General features: G+C 41.9%; 2 protein-coding genes and 2 long non-coding RNA genes across 13 annotated transcripts in view; 2 read left to right on the top strand and 2 right to left on the bottom strand.

The window, feature by feature from the left end:
* The first annotated feature begins 1,092 nt into the window (after window positions 1-1,092).
* On the top strand, window positions 1,093-9,491 carry LOC124337782. 4 transcript variants are annotated; one of them, XR_006917523.1, is made up of 16 exons: window positions 1,101-1,170; window positions 1,239-1,274; window positions 1,377-2,195; window positions 2,259-2,488; window positions 2,599-2,824; window positions 2,883-3,123; window positions 4,127-5,115; window positions 5,204-5,398; window positions 6,727-6,943; window positions 7,005-7,596; window positions 7,656-7,767; window positions 7,825-7,963; window positions 8,447-8,535; window positions 8,881-8,921; window positions 8,990-9,160; window positions 9,235-9,491. It is a non-coding gene; the product is annotated as an uncharacterized LOC124337782 (long non-coding RNA). The 4 variants fall into 4 exon arrangements; XR_006917521.1 differs by having other exon boundaries at window positions 1,093-1,274; XR_006917522.1 differs by having other exon boundaries at window positions 1,093-1,239.
* A 391-nt stretch (window positions 9,492-9,882) lies between these two features.
* LOC124337823 lies at window positions 9,883-13,800 on the bottom strand. 3 transcript variants are annotated; one of them, XR_006917533.1, is made up of 10 exons: window positions 12,990-13,800; window positions 12,830-12,892; window positions 12,395-12,467; window positions 12,216-12,336; window positions 11,600-12,146; window positions 11,190-11,517; window positions 10,988-11,129; window positions 10,786-10,889; window positions 10,445-10,533; window positions 9,883-10,379 (listed from the first exon to the last, which is right to left on the bottom strand). It is a non-coding gene; the product is annotated as an uncharacterized LOC124337823 (long non-coding RNA). The 3 variants fall into 3 exon arrangements; XR_006917534.1 differs by having other exon boundaries at window positions 11,190-11,378; window positions 11,600-12,336; XR_006917532.1 differs by having other exon boundaries at window positions 11,600-12,336.
* Window positions 13,801-13,921: 121 nt separating this feature from the next.
* Window positions 13,922-18,288, top strand: LOC124332956 (intraflagellar transport protein 88 homolog). The gene is made up of 15 exons (XM_046788928.1): window positions 13,922-14,545; window positions 14,667-14,848; window positions 14,910-15,102; window positions 15,189-15,406; window positions 15,492-15,601; window positions 15,676-15,794; window positions 15,908-16,065; window positions 16,135-16,321; window positions 16,415-16,601; window positions 16,678-16,825; window positions 16,891-17,002; window positions 17,093-17,327; window positions 17,442-17,570; window positions 17,674-17,811; window positions 17,878-18,288. Exons 1-15 carry the CDS (start codon window positions 14,399-14,401, stop codon window positions 17,991-17,993), a joined length of 2,379 nt encoding a protein of 792 aa, XP_046644884.1. The 5' UTR covers window positions 13,922-14,398; the 3' UTR covers window positions 17,994-18,288.
* A 70-nt stretch (window positions 18,289-18,358) lies between these two features.
* Window positions 18,359-24,198, bottom strand: part of LOC124332130 (monocarboxylate transporter 3-like) — a 32,444-nt gene continuing 26,604 nt past the window's right edge. For 4 of the 5 annotated variants that reach the window (XM_046788860.1, XM_046788859.1, XM_046788863.1 and 1 more), the window contains 5 exons: window positions 23,003-23,140; window positions 21,929-22,103; window positions 21,630-21,836; window positions 19,347-20,185; window positions 18,359-18,785 (listed from right to left, as the gene is read on the bottom strand). In XM_046788860.1, the coding sequence (XP_046644816.1) occupies window positions 18,564-18,785; window positions 19,347-20,185; window positions 21,630-21,836; window positions 21,929-22,103; window positions 23,003-23,140 (1,581 nt within the window). In that variant the 3' untranslated portion in view covers window positions 18,359-18,563. The remainder of the gene's footprint in view (window positions 18,786-19,346; window positions 20,186-21,629; window positions 21,837-21,928; window positions 22,104-23,002; window positions 23,141-24,198) is intronic. The other variant, XM_046788861.1, reaches the window with a different exon arrangement.

The raw sequence follows: 24,198 nt of genomic DNA on the forward strand, positions 1-24,198 counted from the left end.
GGTAAAGAATAAACACGGACTCTTCTTCTTCTCCCCTCTCCACATAACACGTATACACACGGACATTGTATGTCAGTTCTTCTCTCCTCCCCCCCCCCTCTCTCACCTTTTTCCTTTACTTTTTTCTATTTTTTCGCCACCGTGTCACAGGTGTTATTTCGTCTTTTACTTCGCGTGTCTGGGAACTTTGGAAGAAGAAAATTTCGGTCGGTTGCCCACAAAACTCCCCTTCTTTCATTTTTCTTTCTTGACTTATTATATTCTTATTACATTAATCACACGTATAACGCCCACTTTGTCGCCTATTATAGAATACGTAACAGCCATCCCACACACACACACACCTGTTTCTCATGGTTTATATTTTTTTTTTCAATTTTCATCACCATTGATTTGGTAACACGAAATTTGATTACAGGAAGGAATTAATCGAAAATGTTTCAGAAATCTTGTCGTCCTGCTCAAGGAAATCAAAATTGTTGTTGTGTATCATCGATGACATTTTACGGCAAAGAAATGACATCTCGAGTCAATCAATAATAAACACTGTTTACACTGGGGATATGTCTTTGTTTTTCCAAGTTATTCATTCTCGTTTGATATTTTGAGCCGCAAAGGTGGAGAAGAAATTGACATTCGCGTACATCTATTCTATAGACAAAGAATATATGATGGGAGAAAATACCGTTACCTCGATGTATTTGGGGTGATACATCAAATCGATACGGCAATACCTTTTCTGTGATGAAAGATCTGTGGCTCAGCCGCCCACGATTATTCAAGTCGCTTTGAAAACCCCCCGTTTCGTTTCAAACTCATTTATTATTTCTTTGGCGGTAAAATCTCGAACTGCCATCTAGCGGAAACATTTTAAAACACCATGAAAATGCCCGAATTAACAAAATGACGAATATGAATTTCGAAAATTAAAAATCAAGCAGTAATAATTCATCATTTAATTCAGAATAAAAAGTAATTTTTTATGTTGGATCTCAAACAAGACATTTTTTAAAAACAATTAAAAACCCCTAGCGGCGTGAACGCCATCTGCCAAGCGCTTTGGAAGCACTAATAGTAGACAAGCAGACACAGTGACAGTGCAGCCGACGTTGGAGAACGCATCACGTGGGCTGACAATAGTCTATGAAAATTTGAATTTGATTGTGAATTGTAATTTGTACTATATACGTAGTGATTCTAAATTTCCAGAACTTATACTGTCTATTTTTATCATCCAGGGTACTAATAGTTACTGGTACATTCAACATTCGAGTGTAAGTATTAACATTAAGCACACGAAGAATCATCGTCGTCTAAGGACGTTCCTAGTTCAGTTGATTCGTCAATGGATTCACAGTATTCTATGTCGTGTACAGATTTTTCAACTTCAGCCTCGTCCCAATAAGTTGAATCGTCGGCTAAACAACGAAGAAAAGAATCTGGTGCATCACATCCAGCATTCCTTACATCCAAGTCATAATAATCAAACTCTAGATCTTGATCTGGATCGAAAATAGCTGAACAAGACTGGGTCATGTTGGATCGAGTGATGCTATGGGTGTCAGTCTCAGCCAGAGATTGTGATGTCATCAGCACTCGACTGCTGACTGTGTTGAGTACTTTCTCCTCTTTGAGTGTTACATCTGACTCTGTGCGAGTGATCAACGACATTTCAATATCTTCTGGAGATGGACATTGTTTACCCTTGGAATTGAATCGTTGGCTAGTGTCGATCTGTTGCTGACGCCGGAATCCAATCGGGGACATAGTTGAGGATCGACTCAGTCGATTCATTCTGCGAGATTTCTCCATCGATAAGAAAGGTGAGTTTGGCAAAGACTTTTGTAACCGAATCAGATTGCTAAATCGTTTTGGTACCAGCCACCTCTTTTTCTCTGGTAGATCCATGTCCGCATTTAAAGTTTCAACCGATGACAACGAAGTGGCCGTAGACACAAGCTGATATTCGCTCGCCCCAGACCAAAGACTAGTGCTGTCATGCCGTTTGCCTGCACTGCCTTTCCTTCCCTTTCGGCCGTGCTTATGATGAAACCCGCATTTGCTGTAAAACACCACCAGAAACGTAACGGCGCAAAAGAGCATCAAAAGTAGACTGGACAGAGTTAAGACTGGCGGTGGAAGCATGTGATGTTCAAGTTTCGTTCGATGTTCCAGTCCGTTGGCGTCTTCTGCTGGTACTGTACAAATAATCCAAGTTTTTACATTCAAATGTAATTAATGATAATGTATAATTAAAGATTATACCTGAAGTAATGCTTGTGACGAATCCAGCGACGCATTTGGAATGCGATATGGAAGGTTTTCTAGTAATGTTGAATTCAATCAGCAGCTGAGGAGAACTGGTCGTCAGAATGCCAATCAATGGAGAACTAATAGTCTCGTTATTCAGCAACGCGATCAAAGGAGAATAAACAGAAATTCCATCGCGGATTGTCAGTCGATCGTCGGCACTGCAATCCAAACGAAGGTAATCCAAATTCAAATGAAAATGGCTGTAACTTGGAGCCTGAAAAATTAATAAGTCAATGGTCACAATTTACTTAAAAATGAACTATACTTAATTATTATCAATTACAGTAAACACCCAAGTGATGTAACCGCTAGGGCAGAGAGTGGAGGAGACGACCAACGAAAAGGTTCCATCTCCCAGTTGCATAGTGCATCCGCACATGCATTCCGACGTTAAGTTTCCAATTGCCGGACCATCTTGCTCTTCCAGCTCCACCGACTTGTCGGTTTTCTCCTTCTGCGGACAAGATGGCGCTTCACAACTCACCGATTCAATCGGCTGGCCCTGTTTTAGGTTAAACATTTTTATTTTCTTGTTTAAAATAAATTTTGACTTAATTGAATATCAATAGTTTACCACGCAGAATGAACCGGCGTGTTGCGGAGAAGGCCGATCGCAGTAGCGGTAACGAAAGCGGACGCCCTTGTATCCGCAATTCCGCGACGTACATGACGAGAACGCACTCCACGTACCCCACTCCGGTTCCTGGAAAACTGATGCAGACCCAAATATAAGGCGATGTCTGGCTGTGAATAGAGCAAGGCTCCAACCCAGATGGCTCTAAATTTTCAGCGTGCCCCTCCTGCCGATAGGTAATTATCGATCTGTCTATGCTTTAGCTCACAAAGAATGTACGACAGTACGCCCAGACGAACTATAGAGCTGTAATTACAAAGTTCGTCATGTTTGATGAAGAGACGTGACTGAAAACTAAATTTTGCGCGAGCCCCGAATTTCTTGGTAGGAAACTTGCGAAGCAGTGTAAACCTGAAACTTCTAGATACCGTGTTAATATCGTCAACGAAATATTTGTTGGTAGGCAGTTATTCTGTTCTTGATCCACGCGCTCCTTTCTATTGATTAAACAGATAAGACTGAACCACGCCAAAGTTTTTGTTTACTCAACAGATTGCGCTTCAGCAGTTTCCGTTTCGTTTAGGCCCGTAGATGAGGTTGTCGGCCAATTGATCGAGGCAATTCAATAATCATAAAGAAACAAACAAAAAAACAAACAGCAATATCGTCTTGCTTCTGCAAAAGATACAAGACAACTCTGTTGTCTGATGCCAATCCAGATAAGTGGGAAGGACTGAATTGCTACGATTTCTATCTATCCTGCGCCAAGAATAGGAGTTTGGGTGGAGTGGGGGGGGAGACGGAGGGGGTGAATTTTTGTGTATGCGTATTCAACCCTCCCGTCCTTCGATTCATGAGACCTTCTTTGCGTGACTGGTAGGGAGAGTCCCAGCGTGGTCATTAATCCAACCCAAAGGGGACGGAACGAACGGCGCCCACGAGCTGATCGCGTTCTTACACAATAACACAACAACTCGTGGAGTACTAGCTGGGTGGGTACTGGCTAGCGCTAGCCCTACGGTTTTATTTCCTTCCGAGCCATGTCTATTTTTATACATTTCCTACGTCGTATGCGAAGCAGTGAAGCTCTTAACTTGATATGGTAAACTATGATGTGGCGCAAGCTTTCACGTCACGTACAATCAATTGGTTGTTTCGTGTGTTGTGAACGTCATCCACCTTATTGTAGTAGCCTTAAATCAATCATACATACTTGACGTGTTTTTGTACGGGATGCAGGTCTGGCTGATGTCTACAACGGCCCCGTCCGTTTGTGCCAAGGTTACCAAGTGGAAGCAAAGTGAATCGAAGTCGGCCGTGCCATCCAATAAACGACAGGATAAAGCTGCGACGGAACGGTTGGGATCCAGGACTTTCTCTCCGATGTATTTCAAAGTGAAATCATCAGATGAAATGTTTGACAAATAAGTTTTGCCGTAGAGACGGACTCGATCTTGAGATCCAGTCAAGCAAGACGGGCGACGGTAGAAAACTGGCAGTTCACGACGACACGGCAAAACGAATTTGGCTCGTACCTGCAACTGGAAATCTCCATTTAAATGAACCTGTATGGATTCACTGGAGCCGATGATGCCGTCGTCATCTTCTTCTTCCGTCTCTTCTCCAGCATCTTCTCGAACCGCTCGAACGAAGATTCGATAGTATCCCAGATGATCGAGATCTTGGCAGTCGAATAGGATGTCAACCCCCATTCCGCCCGTTTGCCATATGTTCGGGATGGATCGGGATGCTCGAACCGAAGGGGCTGTGCAATTATGGCTAAAAGAGCTGTTGCCCCGGCGTCCGCAATGGACCACTTGGGCAATGATAGTGATGTTGGCATCGCGAGGAGGGTAGCACTTTAAGTGTAGCCACTGGATTTTGACTTGGAAGGGTGTGCGGTAATTGACGAGTTCCTCAGGAGCCTGGACAAGGATCGGCGGCCAAGAAACTCTTAACTCTTGATGATCGATCCATCGATCGTCATTGTGTTGTAACTGTACGGTATAGAACCCAGCCCGGTTGATGACTCCGCATGGAAACGTAACGTTTTTTTCTTGGTCTCCATCGGCGCTCCTCCTCCACTCTGCAACGGCCGAGCCGTTGGCCTTGTTCAAAACCCGCGCTCCTGTCAAGTTTTCTCGAGAATCAACCGCCACGTTCAAATCTCCTTGAAGAGCGATGTAATGGAGCGGTTCGTCTTGGTATGGATCGGCGGCAACACCTTGGTACGTATACACAGATTTTACTCAAAGCAAGGAAGAATGAAAAAAAATAAATAATCTGTTTGAATTCGTGAACAAAATCTATTAACAGGGAAATCGATTGATCAACTCACCTGACAGCCCACAGGAGACGATCACCGCCCACGTCACCCACAACCGTCGCATTTCCTTTCGGATCCTTAACTGATGGCGACTCGATTGCAGTAACACATTCAACCCGGATGGCACCATGCATACACACCGCACTATTCGTCAACCCCGGATGAAAAACAGCTGACTTAAATAGGTGAGTTCACCCTCGTCGCCGCGCACAATGTCCGTATAGAAATGAATAATAGAGGGAGAAATGGGACAATGGAACGACGGCCGATGGCACACCTGGAACCGAATTCTAGACTACTACTACAACAAAAACCGGGCCAGCAATAGTTGTATATATATATAGCAGTCACAAGTTTACCCCCTCCCCCCCCCCTCACCTCTCTTCCTCGAGTTCCGTCTGTCCGGCCCACCCCCCGCTTGCGCCTCTCTCCCAACTTTCAACTAAAGAAGGGCGACGTTTGTTTCTTGTGCGCAGGTTAACTTGCGGCGCACGCGAGCTTCGATTTCCTATTAAGTGGCAAGCGCATTGCATGTGATTTATATTCGTTTGCTGGCGCTATAAATATTTTTGCGTGCTGCTCAGACTTGTGGCAGATTTCTAGATGTTTCACAGTTAAGGGAAATACGGATTTACGGAATGTTCTAAAAGATCTGTTGAACAGGATACCTTTCTTCTGTCGTGAATCATTTTATTAGCTTCCAACAAGGAATAATTAATTAATCGGGAGAAAAGCTTTATTAAATTGTACCATTTTATAGCAACGTATTACTGTCTTGCTTCCAGGTACTTCTCCTTTAACTCTGCCTTACATTATTAATGATATTTTGAAATAAGATAAGTCACGCGATCCCAATAGGGGAGAGCAGCTACACCGAGCAAATTGACCCCTCTGGCTCCCCACCTTCTTCCCCCCTTCCTTTCGCCACTGAATAACAATATGTTCCATGACCATTTTATATGTGACACGGGGCCTGTTCGCTGGATCATCAGCAACTATAACACACCGCTATTTGCTGAAGTTGGAAAGATAGCGCGAGGCTTCGGGAAGCCATATTCTATATTAAAACTGTCGGGTTGAAAGATTAAATGTGAAGGAAAGATAAAAAGAACTTGTCAAACGTGACGGGAATGTTCTCATGTCCCTAAAAAGTTTTCCCATAAAGAAAACGAATATTTTCCCAAAATAATTTTAATGAACTTCCTGTGATGAAAGGGATATTTTACTGCACTATTTTTGTCAAATTGAAGGGCAATTGATTTAAGAAAAATTTACAGCCAATAATGACGATTAGTGCGAAACCAAGAAAGCTTAGCAGAAATCAAAGGTAAAATATGAAGAATTTAAGGCAAAATTGTTGACATAAAGAAATGTTAATTGTTGTTGGTTTTATTAAGAATTTTATGACTTTCATTTTAAGTCAATACAATCGGTTCAAAGCTTGCAAAGTTCAGTGCTACCATGGATTAGGCGGTCTAAAATAACTGAAGTAACTTTTGTTTTATCCTTCTAGGAATTGCTCTCTGTGATTCGGCTTGAGTTACGTCATCGAACATTTACCTCGTCACCTGGTGGAGGTGGATAAAAGTATATGTTGGAGTCCTTAGAAGCCCCTCTTAAAGGACTCTAGATGTCACTGCCGTTTTCTGCCGCAATAGTGATTGCTCTTGTTTAAAAAATTTCTTGACCGACCAATATAGTGTGAAAATTTTTTCTTTGCTTCCAGCACTGTAATGTAAATTAGTCAAATCTTTGACGGATCAGCAAACTAACATTTATTTTGATTCACAGGATGAAGAACCGGAGGAGAAGTTGGAAACAGGATATTTTAATTTACTATGATCCTGTCTGAGGTACCGATCATTTGTTTTTTTATACCGGAATTTGTCTCCTGCACTTTCACTAGGTTTCTTATTTGTAATACGCAAACCGATTTTCATGATAACAACAACTTTGTTATTGCTTGTTGAATAAGTGACTCTTAATTTGTCCAGCAGGGTACGAAGGATTACGCCATTGGTGGTTTTCGAGACGTACGATGGATTTTTCGTACTGATGTGTTCGGATAAAATCTATTGCAACGAAATCTTTCGTTGCGCTACCTACAGATATTGACTAGTGCAACGAAATATTTCATTTTGTAAATAGACAAAATTAGAGTACCGCAAAGGCGCAAATTTTACTTGTCTTGTAAATTTTAAAACATTTTCTGTACACTTAATTTAATATTTATCAACTTAGTTCTATCAAATGTTGTTTCGGTTTTTCTTTCTTCTTTCTCTTACAATAATGACAGTAATCTGGTATTTATTCAAGTTGTTACATGCCGGCTATGGTGCTGCTTCCTTTCATCTTGTTGATTAATTCCTGTAATAGCATTGAGGTAATGTTTATTTTCCAATTCCATTTGATAATAAATTTTAAAAATTTTCTGTATTGAAGGAAGAAGATAGAATTGAGGGAAGATAGAAATAATAGTATAAAACTGTCAATGCGGTGGTGTAGAGGTTGGGTGAGAACTGGACGTGTTGCATCATTATCATTTATCAAGCAGGTACAATAGTCGCAAGGCTCAGCCATTTGGTATTCATTTTTATATTGGTTGTTGTAGACCCATCCCCAGCAACGTCAACCTAAAAGGCCAGTTTGCAATTCCTTCACGCTCGAAGGTCATGGAGATCATTACGTAAAACGTGTCATGCGACGGCACAGAGGTTGGGTGAGGACGACACGTGTGACATCATTATCAAGTAGGTACAATTGCCGCAAGGCTTAAGATGTGGATCAGGATCAGAAAAAATCGTATAAAAGGAGAGAGAAAAGGCGACAGAAATTAGTCGAGTTTTTTATTTATTCGTAATGTATTACATTAATTTAATTACCTCATGGTTAGTTAAATTTTAGTTTATCGTCCATATTACCTTATTTACCTATTTGTTGCTATTTGTAACGTTTTTTTTTTCAAAGGGTGTGGTTAGAATACTTGTCAAACTTTTTGAAAAAAGATTGGGACATGGGTTGGGGTTAGAATTTTGGTCAAAAGGTAGGGTTAGAATTCGACCAGGTTTAATGTGTTGCAGTCAATACTTAAGATTTTAAACAAATTAAAACAGAAGTGCAAACTAGAGAGTATAGAATCACCTCATTGCCATGCCTGTATGTGAATTAGTAAGTATAGATAATATTCTTGTATTCGTAAATGGATCTAAAGATTATTTTGACTACAATTCCAGTCCCACTCCCTGTGCCATCTGACCATGTGTCCTGAAAGTGGTGTGCGTATGCTGAAATCTCGTCTCGTACTAGAAACTTTATTGGAATGGTAACAATTTTTGATATTCGTTTTCCAAATTAAGTGGTTGAGAATTAAGAAGTTAAGTCTAATGCAATAATTCCATATAAAATATTTCCTTACATTTAAAGAATTATTGACGCAAATTTGAAAGAAGTCGTTAGCATACTAATTTTATTTTGCAATTACTGTGTATTTCTAAAGCTATTCCCCTATTTTATAAGTGTATACCCCTTTAATTTTCGAAAGTCTGAAGCTAATTAAAGTGTGCTGTTCAAGTCTTGTGAGTGTTAAAAGTATTAATTTGCACTCAAGTTTATCTATTTGAGAGACTATGTGGAGTGTATACAAATAACTGTTTAAATAATCTTTTAGATCATAGACGTCAAGCACATTGATAACAAATGATAAACAAGGTTAGATATCAAGCACATTAACAACAAATTATAAACAAGATGACTTTTCTTTTTTTATATATTTGCAGGGTCTAAACTATATATTTCTAAATTTGCATACCAGACTTTATGAGAAGTCGTGTCGTTTGAAGAAGAACGACGATGACTATACAGTCAACAAGGTCCCTTGTTTGAAAACCCGTTGTCTGCTACCTGTGAATCTCCCTTTTTATTTCCTTAAACGGGCCCTCTTAATTGAGGTATTGCTTTCTGTAGCTAAAATCTTATTGAAAATTATTGTCATCCAAATAAATGTTCATTCTGCTTTATTCAGGGTAACTCCTTCGCTACTGATCATCCACTGGACCCGACTTCATCCATTGGTGAAAGCTGATGAGAGAATGTTGTAATTCAAGACTGATAAATTGTGTAGTTGTTAGATAAATTCCAAGTGCATATCTGAGCTCCCTTCTTTAGTGGCCCCGTTTCCCTAACTAACCACTAACCAACGCCCGCCGGTGGTCACTCACCCGCTGTGAAACCAGGAGGAGGGGAGGGCTCTGGTCGAACGGGGACTTGGAAGGTGCATGATCCGATGAAAACTTTTTGAGGATCATGAGTCTAACCCGGAAGCCAAGTATGACTACATCTCCCCGAAAAAAACTTGCCTCGTACTTCTCTCTTCTTCTCGGTCCAGATACTATCTCTGGGGGCCGTAGACAAAACCTATAACAGCATGTGCGAGTTAAAACAATGCATCCACTACCCAATGAAACAAATAGCTATGGTTTATTTTTTGTGGACATCTCCGTCAGTCAAGTTACAAAGACAATGCAGATTTCCGCAAAACTAAATCATCGCTTTTTGTCTCATTGCCGCAGCGGTGGTGGTGGGTTGCGTTTAAACTCGTGCAGAAGAAAATCGTATTGAACCGGACGCTCTGTTTATTAAATTTTTTTAACATTTTAAAAATAAAAATAAATGAGTTTAATAATATATTTATTTATTTTTTTACAAATATTACATGTTTCAAGTGTAACGTTGGTTCATTTGGTTTCGGTATAAATTTGAGGGTTGATAGGTGTATGTTTGTGGGGTGTGAAGAATTGGAAGGTATAAGTTTATGAGGTTTGGAAATAAATTGGTAGTGATATGATTGCAGGGTTAAAAATTAACTGTTTTTCATCCAAACTTTAAATATCCCCCCACTCCAACATCCTCCACTTTCCTTTCCCAATCCCGAAAATGTTTATCACATGTTTGACATAAACACCCCCATATTTCTTTTTTGTTCCTTCTAAAAATATTAACGGTAAACTACATTGACATAATGGCAATTTCATAAAATAATAATGCAACTTCGGTAACACAACATCAGCACCAAGGAACGGCCAATTGAACTTGATGTAGAAAGATCTTTCACCAGCATAGGCTTCAACAACGTACCACAGCGGACAACAACTACGCGAACATAAAACACTAAACGTACAACCAAAATGAAATGAATTAATCTAGATGAATAAATGTCACTTTACTTTATTTACAAGAGTTAAAGCCCTCAGCTGGCTGCATCAAATCCATGTGTATGTTGGGCAGCAACAAAGAAGCTCATACTTTTACCTGACTGATAATCCTATTTATAAAAAAAAAACTCAATTACTATCAACTATCAAGGAAACTATGTCTTAAATTACAAAAACAAAAATGACAGAAGTCAAAGTAAACTATGCAAACACAATCCTTCAGAATAAAAGTTGCAAAAGAACCTACAGCTAGCAAGCTTTTACCAGGTAGACAACTGAAAATTCTACAACAAACAAGTTAGGAGATAGTCACTGACTAACTAAGTCTGTAGTCTCACAGTTAGAAAGTTGAACATATTTACCTGAATAGTTCTGAAGTGTTTCTTACAAAATGTACAACCAGTACAGGAAAAAGAAGAATTTATCCTTGGCATGGCTGTCCAATTTTCAAAGAGCTCAATTTCACCTACATGAGGGAAGAAAAGAGTTACTATGAAATCAAGAGAGAGAGGAAATTAAGAGATACAGGAAATCAAATGCGGTTTTTTTTTCTTCTTTTCAGACCTGGAGTGTTACAATTCTGGCTCGGGCATCACTCATCAATGAGGGGAAAGAATTGAGGTAATCACTTGTTGTGATTGTGATGGGTAAATGATTTTCAATCTTTTCGTTGATATCCAACTCTTACGGCACTCTGTGCAGAACTCTACAAACAAATAATGGTTAAAGCTTTATTAAAATATCTATTATACTGCAGGGTTCTCACTTTTCAATGCTTGGCATTGTCTCTTAATAGTGGGTGGTGTCAAGTGAAGAAAGTTGGGGATCTTCATCAACTCTGCATTGGCAAATTTACCCGATGGTGTTGCCCCCGGAACAACCCAGCCCTGATGCATGGGCAGCAGGACATAAGCTGGATGGAAAGACCTGGCAACTGGCCTGACTGAGGGTCAGTCTTGATCAAAAGCGTGTTATGTTGGTACGTGAACTGCTGTTCTCAGATTTATCATAGGTAAGGCTCAGTGCAGAATGACAGGAATAAAGCTAAAAGGGTGATACGTAGAGGTAGCAGAAGACGATATTTCGTAAACAATCTGGAATCACAAACGGATGAGACACAAAAGCGAATGTCATGCTGCCTTTTTCCTCATTGTAGAAGGCTAGAAGCATTATTACCTTGGGGATTTCGTCTGTTGTGATGTGCTGTGATGCTGCGGTGTGGATTTTTCATTTTTGGGTGAAGACGAGATACAAATTTGAAGGGGAGAATATTATGTGAGTATCAAAGCCTTTGTTTGTTAGTTCTTTTCTTTCAATTAAGTGTCAACCATGATGGTGTCAACGAGCTAGAGCGGACATTTTTTTCATGTTACTGTTAAACGTTTCTTTTTTCTGGCGCAGTGGCGCTAGAAGGCATAGACTTTGGTCATTTTTAACTGTCAGAATAAGTTTAGTTACGCTTAATTTGCACATCTCTAAAAAATTTTATCGATTCTACTTCAAGAAAATTTTGGGTGGTAGCTGTCAGTTTCTGTTTCGACAACAAAGCTTTAATTGTTGTTAAGTTTACAACCGAAAACGGTGTGACCAACTATTAATTAAAATTGCCAAACACTAGCATTATTAGTACTACTACAATGCACGGATTCGTAAAGATTCCTCAGTCGGTCAAACAAAGCGATAAGATAATAAGTAGCTTTGGCAACAGACAGTCATGTTGAATCTAAAGGAAATAAAATGACAATAAATATTCCAACATTAATGCAATGAACTAAAGTTATTTTCTATCTACTGCTTGAGTAAAAGATACAGAATGTAGGCTACTCTGCATCTTTTCATGTGACTTCCCCAAAGTTGCTGCAATATAAACATGAAGATTACTCATGGCCTTGATTATGTTTCCATAGACTTTTCTATGACAGAAAAATATAGTTTATGACCTCAAAAAAATTTTTTAAGGAAGAATAATACTTTTCTGTCAATGCGTTATTTGTAGAAACATTGTTTGGAAAAAGTAAAACATGTCCACGCTGGGGTTAGTGACCTAGCAAGATCAATAGAAATTCCAGATAATTACAATGAATATTTTAAAAAATTCAAACTTAACCTGAAATGAAAACGAATGAAAATACAAAAAAAAAAAAAAAAGAAATGGCGATTGCCGAACAAAACCATTATTTGACGAAAGACTGAACGTCTAAATGCATTTCCTACTTAACCCGACTAATAATAAATTTAATCGTAAAATGACCTGTCCATTGTAACAGTCGATTCTACACTGTCATAGGATCTACTCTGTCGTCAATTACATAAATCTAAATAGAAATTGGTCAACATGACATTCTTAATGGAATTTAAAAAACAACATAAAACAAGAACTATCAAGTTAATTATTATTCTGTTTACGCGTAGTTGATGAAAACAGCCTGCGTGTCTGCGTGAGAGCTGTACCAACAGTTGCGCCAGTCACTGAGGTCCGAACGGCGAACGTAATTGTTGACGAGATGCGGAATGAATTAAAAGTTTCATAAGTAAAACTTAACAAAAAGTAAACCTTTTGGATTACCACCAGCTTTGTTTTGAGGGAGATGGCCAGAGTAAATAACATGGTTGATTCATGTTCTCTTTCAACATGTGAGCTGAAAACTATATAAAGAAAGAAAAAATTCAGCTCTAGTAAAATTTACATGACAATTAGTCCATCTGAAATCATTGTTAGTCATAGGATATCTTGTATACTAGAAGGGCAGCATGGATATCTCAAATTCACTTATTATTTCACAGATTGTGTTACATCGATAGAGCATTTCTTGGTGTTGGACATTTTGATCTGAAGTAATCAAAGCATTTCCTTCCAACAGAATAATCAAACGTTAATTACACTCTTCCTGGAAAGAGATTATACGATCCAAAGTTTGTGAAATAAGCACAAAACCACAAATGACCGGAAGTTTTGCATTCTTTACATCAGGCTCTTGAAACTAACTGCTAACCGCTAACCCTGCTACACTCACTTAATGAAAAGCACTCATATTATTTCAAGTGAATCCAAATCAACTCAAAAATCAAGGCCAATAAAATTTTTGACATCTAAATCAAGAGTAATCTAAATCAAGGAGATGTGATCAAAATAAAAACCAAAGGAGAGCTCGATCACGACTATCCTTTTGCAGGTACAAATTGGTCGAATGATGCACTGGTGGCAATAAAACAAATTGCAACTAAAAGCCGAGAATCGTCACCACAATCACATTTCACAAGAAAACGAGTATTATTTGAGTTAGAGTAGTCCGTGACTAATAAGACACCGTCGAAAAGAAACCGAACTCTGAAAAAGTGAAAACTCGTCCAAGTCGCAGAACGTGGCCGGTCACCGGTGGCCGCTGGCCGGAATTGCGTCTGATGTGTCGACACTCGACTGCTCGTCGTTTTCCTTCCAATCTTTTAATCAGCGAAATAACAGCAACGTTGTATTTAGAAAAAACATTGTCTGCTAGTGCTGGGACAGCCCACAGCTGACAAACAGCAGTTGACTATTGTCATTTAGCAATTGAATGTCGTTATTTTTTGGAGTTCACTTTCTCATTTGGATAAGAAATGAATGGAGGAATACAACTGCTGAGGCTGAAAAATTTTCTATGAAGCCAAATCCTTTTAGAATTATTACTAGTTCTACTGCTACCTCTGATAGGGATTCATTCAGAAGCATAAGTTACACGAGTGGTTAAAATCATATCAACCTGTTTTCAACTATGGGTTAGGAGAAATTGTAAAAAAAGTTTAATTACATTTCATAGCAGAGAATATTGTTAATCTGGCCGTCATCATCTATCAAAGAAGCTATTTCTGGCTGCAATCATTGGGTACTGTCAGATTCTTCAACAATGGAAAGAGTTACACGGTTGCTATGGTGATTGTTTGTTTTGACCTTACGTATACTACTTAGAAGTGATCTATATCTTTCAGTGATATGATATGGATAAGTACAACATGGAAACATATGATGAAGATGATCTTTATTCTGGATTCAATGAATTTCATCCTACATTGAACACATCTAGCCTCATTCAAGATTCCCTATCTAGAGATGTTAAAAACCAGCAGTCAATGCTACAGATGCAGGTAATGTTAACAAGACTATGTGAAATGTTTCAGCGGTTTGATTCATTTGTTTAGTAGTACATTACTAAGATTTCCAAATATCATGTTTTATTTATTTATCATCAATTACACTTGATATTAGCAATCAAGAGTGGTTACAGCATCTCGTGGTGGGGTTCCAACTGCAGTTGCCAGACCAGTAACTGCAATTCGTGGAGCAGGATATACTTCATCCAGATTGGCAACAGCCAGTCAGGTCTACAATCCTTTGAATCAATCTGGCAGGGTTACAACACCATTTTCAGAACCTAAAGCTGTTGATCCGTATGTAGCTTTTGTTGTCAACCAAAACTTATTACACAAAATTCATTATAATTTTACACAGGCCAGAAAAGCAGATGAAAATGCTGGAAAGTAGTATCCACCAAATTATAGAAGAATCAATTGTGGCTCACAGTAAAGAGGAATTTAGAGTGGCACTAGACAAGGCCAAAGAAGCGGTCAATAAAGAACGAAGTCTTACACGTCAAAAGGAGCAATCCGGCATGGGGGAATCGAATAGCGACATCGCTTTCATGGTAATTACGATCTGCGCCTTGATTTGCTTTAAAACATTTGCTATTCCATTACTTTTTACTAATACGAAGAATTTTCCAATAAACAGGTGCTGTTCAACCTAGCGAATCAGTACGTTGGTAACGGACTGTTTTCAGAAGCCATGTCGTCCTATCAGCAGCTAATTAAAAATCGTTCTTTCGCCAACATCGGTCGACTGCGACTCAATACTGCCAATTTACATTTTCGTCTGGGACAGTACGCGCTCGCACTCAAGCAGTATCGAATGGCTTTAGATCAAGTTCCGGCTCACTTTACAACATTAAGGTAGTGTAAATGGCTGTGATAACATTTTCATTATTTGTTCTAGAACTAATTCTCGATTACTCTTGCTAAACGGATTCCTTATTAGGACGAAAATAATGCAAAACATTGGCTTGCTGTTTATCAAAATGGGGCAGTACAACGACGCCTGTACGAGCTTCGAATTTGTTATGCAAGAAAAGCCCGACTTCAAAACTGGTAAGTCAATTTCAAATTGGTTTAAATTTATTGCTTTACCCTTTTTCCTGAAGCCAAAACGTCAAACATTCAAGGTTTACACATGGTGCTCAGCTACTACGCCTTGGCCGATCGAGAAAATATGCGCAAATCGTTCCTTCGCTTGCTGGACGTTCGTGCCGAGTCGGACGATTTTGATAAACTGGTGCCGGAGGTAAATAAGATGCTCTGCCTCATTCTCAATTTGAATAATCTCGTGTGCTCAGTTCTGTTGTTTTGTTTGTTTTTTTTTCTTCCTCCTCTCCCGGATAAATGATGTTTGCACAGGGTGACGCCCAGTGGAATTCGTTGCGTGAAGCGTTGAATAACGATTCGTTACACCGTTTGGAGCGTCAGGCCAAATTTGAAGGTGAAAGGTGCATATTGATGGCCGCCAAGTTAATCTCGCCTGTGATCGAAGATACTTTTAGTGTTGGCTACCAGTGGTAAGTTGTATAATTTATTCAAATCCGTCGCGGGGGGATGTTTGATAAATAACAATGATTTATGTCCAGGTGCGTCGAGGCCATCAAAGAGTCAACCCACAATCATCTGGCAGACGATTTGGAGATCAATAAAGCCGTACTCTTTCTACGCCAAAAGGACGTGGCCCTGGCTACCGAAACGCTGAGGAGCTTTGAAAAACGATCCAGCAGAATGGCTACCAACGCAGCTGTCAACCTGTCGACAATTTATTACCTAGTACGTTCAACGCCTACTGCATAAATTTACACAATCGTAAACTAATTCCGTTTTCTTTCTTTCTCTTTCTTTTTTACTAACGATATGATTCAGCAAGGTGACATAGCCAGCGCTGAAAAATACGCCGAAGTGGCTAGAGATTCGGATCCTTACAATGCGGCCGCCTTCGTCTGCTTAGGCAATTGTTCACTTCGCCGAGCGGATTACAATAAAGCTCGCGATTTTTTCCTTTTCGCTTTGGATAATGACGCTGCTTGTGTCGAAGCCCTGTACAATCTCGGTAAAGAAAAAATGACGCATTCAATTCAATCTGGTCCGTTTTCCTAAAGAATGGGTATGACAATATGAACGTGCAGGTCTGACGTACAGATCAACGAACCAACTTGAAAAAAGCCTGGAACAATTTGTCAAACTGCAGATGGTCCTGCGTCATCAGCCCGAAGTTCTTTTCCAGGTCGCCAGTCTCAACGAGGAGCTCGGCAACGACGAACAAGCGATTGAATGGTGGACATTATTTTGAATGCCTAAATCTTTTGGAAAGCCTCTGAATTGAAAAGTCTTTTGTCCAGGTATTTGCAGGTCCATACGGTCGTGCCGTCCGACGAAGGCGTTCACCAGAAACTAGGCGAAACGTTCGATCGCCTAGGAGACAGGCAACAGGCTTTCCAATATTATTCTGATGTAATTTAGGTTACGGCTGCTATGCATTGACCACACAGTCTCAACTTTGAATAATGTAAAAACTCGTTTTTTTTATATTTTATTTTACAGTCCTATCGTCACTACCCGTCGAATTTGGAAGTCATTCGCTGGTTGGCGGCCTATTTCACGGAGATGCATGTCCCTGAGAAAGCCATTGCCCTGTACGAACGTGCCGGACAAATGCGACCCAACGAAGCTCAGTGGCCCTTGGCAGTGGCGAGCTGCACTCAGCGAGTTGGAAACTACCATAAAGCGCTGCAGATTTTGAAGAGCACTCGCTCCAAGTTCCCCGAGAATATCGAGTGTAATATGCGTCTTTTACCATATTCTTTTTATGACCCAGTAAAAAAAACCAAAAAGAAGCAAGAGGAACTGTGAGATATTCAAAACCGCCCATCAAATAATCGCATCTTTGCAGGTTTGAGGGCCCTGATCCGGTTATGCACGGACCTCGGTCTCAAGGAGGCGGGCGACTATGCATCCGATTTACGTAAACTGGAGCACAGCCAGAACGAAGCGAGTCAGGAGAATAAGCGAACTGGCACAAGTGAGATTTCCCGAAAATTATTGCCAATTTTTGTTTTTCAGCTGATGACAAAAAAAAAACTAAAAAAAATGTTTTCTTTTTTTTATCTGTTTGGCTTCCAAAGGCGTGACCTATAGCAGCGGGAGGGGATCACGATTGAGTTCAGCGGCTAGCGGAATCGACACTATTCTGAAAAGCCAACCCACTTCGGCGGAATCGCTGTCTAATAAACCGACTAGTTCCTACCAAACGACTCCCATCGGTAAGTAACATCCATTCAGTTTCCGCCTAGAGTGAAAAATAACCGAAAAATGTTATACGAAATCAGACACGAGTTACCAGGATCAACTGGGCCCACTGCAGGAGCGTCCGAAAACCAGCCGCCGGCTGATGACTGTCGAATCGGATGAGCTGGATGTGGGCAACGATCTGTTGCCTCTTTGAACACAGCCCAGTCTCTGTGCAGTGCACTCTTCCTGATTTTGTAATCTGGGAGAAGGGGGGAAAAGAAGAAAAGAGGATGCGAACTGTTTATCTCTCTACACGCACTCTCGGTAATTGTTTTCCGGTCCATTGATTGTGTAATCACCCGGCACGACTTCATTCCGCTAAACTGAAAAGAAAGCGAAAAACCCATAAAAGTTTACGCTGGAACGTCTTGTGTACTTGCATAACGCTGTACAAATTTACAACAATAAAAAGAAAAGTGGGGGCAACACAGTTTGTCTCGCTAAAATTAGACGGAAATCATGAATCAAATTGAATTGTTTATGTATGTATATGTACTTATATATGTAGTTCCCTTTTTAAAATTATCGACTGGTACACTGCTAAAATCTAAAAAAAAAAAAAAATCAATATTACATTCGTAAAATTCATATACGGGATAGGAAGATGGGGGGCGGGGAAACGGGATACATGTGTGGGAGTCCATTGATGTTTTATTTTTATTTTTTAAAGGGAGAAGTTGGTACGTAATACTGTTTTTTTTTCCTTCTTCTTCGAGAATAAAAATCACACTGAAGTGGTGATCTGTTCAATCACGTCGACGTCACGCGTGAGGACGCTGACGTCGTGCCACGTGTTCTGGCGTCGGAGCAGCTTGGGTGGCAGCCGGGGAATGCCTTGCTCTCGGTAATGAATCCCGTAGTCGCAGGTGCCGGCCTTTTGAAGCAGTTCAGGATCGCTGAGACTCATTTCGCGAAGGGACCGCTTCAACATCCTATACCTCTTGACCTGCGCAATTGAAAATAAAACATTTTTTTATTTTATTTTAATATTCAATTTCAAGATGGGGGAGGGGGGGGGTGAAATCCCGACAGTCACGCCGGATTCAACTTTTTCCGTCTCTTTCAAGTAGTCAGGAACAGATTCCTCGAATGGCTGGATCTAGACTCTCACTGCAAGGCTTTAGAAACTAAAGTTTACTTCACAGAGTTGTCGAGGAACAGTTGGGCCGTCTGAAAGACGCGGGCACGAGGAATTACTTATCTGCATGACTACGTGGAGCCTGCGTTAAGATTCTCTCTGTGTGCCGGCCTGCAACTCACCTAAAATTTACAGCGCCCGCCCCATTCAATCTCGGATGGAATAGAACATAAACCCTCCTTTATTGTTCGCTCTCGCTCTGTGTCGACAGCCAAATCTCAAATCCTGTGCCGCATTTACGGCATGAGTTGCTATGCTGACCAGCCAACCCACTGGGTCTCCGAGGAGAGACGGACAACTTGGAATATGTTATGGGTAGCCGGACTTGATTAGGAGGGGGGAGAGCGGACGAGGGGGATAATGTTGTACCTCGGGTGGAAGTTCCGGTATATCAATGGCGTCGGGCAGTTGCATTCCCGAGTGGATTTGGCAGTCGTCGTCGATGTAGTCGTCGTCGTCGTCCAGCGGCAGGCCGCAGTCGGCGCAGCTCTGGCAAATGTCGCACTCGCCTTCCATCGCCAAGTGGTTGCAGCTGCCCAGGCAACCGTTCCAGTACTCGGCGTCCCACTCGATGTCGAACGGGTAACCCGGATTGGAGGCCGACTGTTTGAGCGGGCAGGCCGTCGGATGGTGGAAATGCTGACCGTGGCTCATGGGCTGCAAACTCATGTCGGGGGTCCCGTTGAAAAATTCCGCAATGGGATTCCGCTTCCAAGGGATGGCGTGCAGGCCGAGTTTGAGGGCGATCCGCCGGCCGAGATTCTTGGGCAATTTGAGCGGATCCTGATTGTCCAAGTGCGGAGGCGGTGGCGGGGGTGGAGGGGGCGGCGGTTGCGTGCAAGTGCAAACGTCCTGGTGAACGGTCCGGATGCTGCTGGAATGTGCCACCGGCTGGCCAGAAGCAGAGGCGGCGGCGGCGGCGCTGCTGCTGCCGTTGCTCATTTGACTCCTGTAAATCAACGGCTCCTGACTGCACTTGTCTCTAGACTCTTTGTGGTTGCTGTGATGGTGGTGGTGATGGCCGCTGCTTCCAGCGCCGTCCGACGAGCGGTGGTGGAACGACGGCGGCGAGGATCGGCGTCCCAGGAACAAATTGGGCGGCGCTGCCCGTCGGTACATTTTCGATAGGAAGAGCAGCGAAGCGCCGATGACGGTGAAAGTGAACGAAAAATAATACCCCGCCCGCGGAGTACTTTGATTGATGTAACCTGCCAATCAGAAAGAAAGGAGTAAAGTTAAAATATTAATGCCGGCCGCGGAATAATGGAGAGAACAATCGACGGGCCCGAGTCGAAGGGAGGCACGGGGGGGATTTGGCCCAGCGCATATTAAAACTTTTCTAGAAAATATGAGGGGAAAAAAAAAAGAAAAAGGGGGCCGCCGCCGTCGCTATGAAACTCGTCGGGAAAATGCCAATCGCCACATGTAATGAAGTTGCTCCCGCCGTGTGGGTCCGTTTTTCTTTTGGTGCGTGCGTGAATCACACAGAGGAGAGGGGGAAGTTATTACCGGCCACAAAAGAGCAAAGACATCATAGGGTGCGGCTGAATGCGAGCGGGGCCAGCAGAGAGTTTTCATGGGAAATTACGGACCTAATGACGTAGCTCAAATGGCCTATTTCTCATTTGGCAAAAAGGCTCACAAACAGTTGACTCAGATGATTACTATTATTATTATTATCATTTCTCTTAACGGTTTATGTTTTATTCGATTCTCGATTCTCTTCATTCCCCCCCCCCCCTCATCCACCCGACAATCGCCACTTGGCTGGCCAAACACATTTCGGCTCTCTTTGTCGGCAGCCGGACGTAACGACGTGTGTTTTCAACTCTCTCTCTTTCGTCGTTCTTTTTTTATTATTATTTGCCGGACAAACGGAATTGCGCCTATGGGCCGGCCGCCATTATAATAATGGTTATATGAGACTACATATTCCCCAGTTCGCCCAGCTCATATTATTTACAGTACACAGCAGCAATCAAGGGACTCCTATACAACTGGTCCGTAGCTCGCGATACCGCGGGCTATTCAAATCAATAGAATCGCCGCCTATTTCCGTGACCGTTCGCAACTTAAATGGCATTCAAATATTATTAGAATAGAACGTGAATGTCGTTGCATCTCAAAAATCAATGTCGCTCTAAATTGTCTTGCCCCAACCAGCACTCGACGCCCGACGCAAAACAATTTCTTTTTTAAATAGGGTCGAGTGGTGGACGGACGGACGGTTGAGTGGCATAGGCCATTAGCGCAGGGATACGCAATCCGTTGGAAAAACGGGCCGGCATATAAGAGAAAGCGGGCTAGACCGTCATTATGTTACAAGCCGGGCACCGGCTCTGTATATAGTACAGATCCCATCAACTGGATCACATGTACACCAGACTAAATGACGTGGATGGAAAAAGAAATAAAATAAAGTCGTTTTTTTATTTTTATTTCATATGATTTAAGTGACTGCCATTTGATTGCTTATCTCGACCTGACTTGTCACTCAACCGCATTTTTATAGATCATGTCCAGGGCCTGATTTCTATTACAAGACGGCCCTCAAGAAATGACTCTGCCCAGCTCTGCCCAGCATTCTAGACGAAGTGCTTCTAGTTCTAGAACTAAGTATATAACTATGATTTATTGGTGTCCAGCATTTACCTGCTATGGGGACGCCGAAGAGAGTTGGCAAGGAGCGGACGGCCAGGACGAGGCTCCATCCTCGGGCGAATTGCCTGGCACGGACCCTGTCCAGCGTGTACTGGTGGACGGCGTACTGGTAGCCGCCCAGGCAGAATCCGTAGAGCCAGGCGAAGAGGACGTAGCCGTGGTAACCGTTGACCGTGGCCAGCGCCAGCAGTGACAGACCTAAACAACAACAACAGAAAAGCGGAAATGATGAGGAAAAAAGTTAAAGTTGGAAGTCAAAACGGAGATTGTTATGTTGTTGTGGTTGTTACCTATTCCATAGAGCGTGGCCTGACATAAATACTGAAGTGAAATGAGGCATTGTGGGCTGGGCCGGAGGACGACCAGGCCGACGATGACTGTGCCGGCCGCCATGGCCAAACCCATGAAGGTGTGAATCAGCAACAAATCGCTGGCCTCCAAACCGTCCTCTTCTCCTTGCAGCGCCTGGGCGTTTAATAGAAATGGACGTCGTCATATCCTCTCTTCTTCTTCTCACATCATACAAAACAATCATCAGACCCGGGCCACCGACACTCATTGTGTTTGTTCTCTTTTCAATGCTGCTGCTGCTGCTGGCCAGCCGTGAAAGAGAGATAGGAATTTTATGAAGAGAGAGAGAGAGAAAACGGCCCATCTTATATGTCCGGCTCATTTTCTTTTCTATATACAAGCCTCCCCCCTAAAAGGGGAATTTTTCCAGGGGTCTACACAACAGCAGCGTGAGTTAATCAACTCTTCGTTTGTTATGCATTAGACACGCACTCTTTTTTCTTCTTCTTCTCTCACACGAGTTGTGTGCTTATTTCTGCCTCTATTTTTGGTGCTGGACCGGGAGTGGGATTCTCATTGAACGACACGTCATCCAGCGATGCTGCTGCTGCTGCTGCTCCCCCCCCCCCACCTCCCTTGACAGGTACACCACGTAACCTCTTTCTTCTTTCGTTTGTTTCGTTCGTTCGTGCTCGTCTATAAAAGAAAAGAAAACGCTTCTCCTTTTTGTGCGGACGTAAAAGGCAGCCATCAATTCGTTCCAGCACCGCGATTTATGTAAATCGTAGTAGTACCGCGCAGCCTATAGCCCACACTGGGCCGGCGGGCGAATTTGGCAGCTTTTATCTTGTCACTGCAGGTGACTGGCATGCCGGGGCAGCCGGGCTGCAGCCCGGAAGAAAATACCAACCGAGAGTTGGGGGTCCCGAAAAAAACGTTGCCAATTCCCGACAATAAAATAAAAATTGTGTGTTGCCCGTCGCGGTTTGAGTCATTCGTCGGTGGGGTGGGATTATATGGGAAAGAGAGAAGCTTAAAAAGAAGAAGAAAAAAGAATTCAAAAATGATATTACCAGATAAAAGAGCGGAGTGTAGGCGCCGATGGCTCCGATGCCGGACGACAGGAGGATCATGCGGAGGCTCTTGAGTCGCAGAACGGAGAAGTCGAAATAGGGCGGCCGGTCGTTGCTCGGCTTCCCTTTGACTTTGACCTGTCATCGCCCGTGAGACCGCACCAAACCAAAAACAAACACAAACAACAACAAAATGGTTAGAGCTGCTACAACAAACCATTTTTTGTTTCTTCTTATTTTTATTGCCTTAAAAGAAGAAGAAGAAAAGAGCTCAGATGTTTGGGTGAAAAAGAAAAAAAAGGGTGGCCCCCTCAACCTTTGAGCGGGAAAATTGATCGGGCGATAAAAATTTACGTAAGACCATCAGCTGAGAGAGAGAAAGAGAGAAGACATGAATCACCACGGGAATTTCAACGGAACCAAAAAAAGACGAGTCTATATTTATAATGGCCGGAAACCGCAGTTTTTCACGGAAGAAAAAACGAAAATAAAAAAAAAAAATTTGATGAAGTTTTTGTTTGAACAATTTATGCCCTTCATTTTTTTTTTCTCTCCTACCGCAAGTTATTTTTTTGGGTTAAATGATGTGATATCATTTTGCGTTGAAAGCTTCAGAATTTTCGGTTCGACCGCAAAGTAACTGAACTGGATAATAAATAACGCCCGCACCGTCCATGATATATTTGATCGTCTCATTCGACTTCCGGTGAATGAGACACCCGCCGGTCTTTTTCTTTTTTTTCTCTTTTCAAATCTGTTGCGCACCGTGTGCGATCCAATTTAGTTCTCAGAGCCAATAAAAATCTACAACTGCTGCTGCACACGCTATGCGCTACACAAGATTGCGCCACCCGCAAACGTCAATTTCCCGTTTCCACCTCCTCGGAAAACGAAATGAAAGTTTTTGTGTCTTCCCCCAAGTCTCAACTGCCCGCCGTGGTGGCACAAAAGTTTTCATTAAGTTTTGGAAATTTGGCTGTTGAAAATTTGCTGGGAAATGAAACCGAAAACCAAAAGCAAAACAAGCGCGGAGAGCGCAGTTCTCCTGACAACTTTTTTCTCACACGCAGACAAGGAGATTGAGGGCCCAGTTATAAAAAGTAGCTAATTAAAAAAAGGACCACGTCACGCCCGTTAGAGTAATGCATGGCCAGTGAGAGAGAGAGAGAGAGAATGAAAAATCATTAAAATGAAAA

Source organism: Daphnia pulicaria, chromosome 1, assembly GCF_021234035.1.
Source record: "Daphnia pulicaria isolate SC F1-1A chromosome 1, SC_F0-13Bv2, whole genome shotgun sequence".
Classification (NCBI taxonomy): domain Eukaryota; kingdom Metazoa; phylum Arthropoda; class Branchiopoda; order Diplostraca; family Daphniidae; genus Daphnia; species Daphnia pulicaria.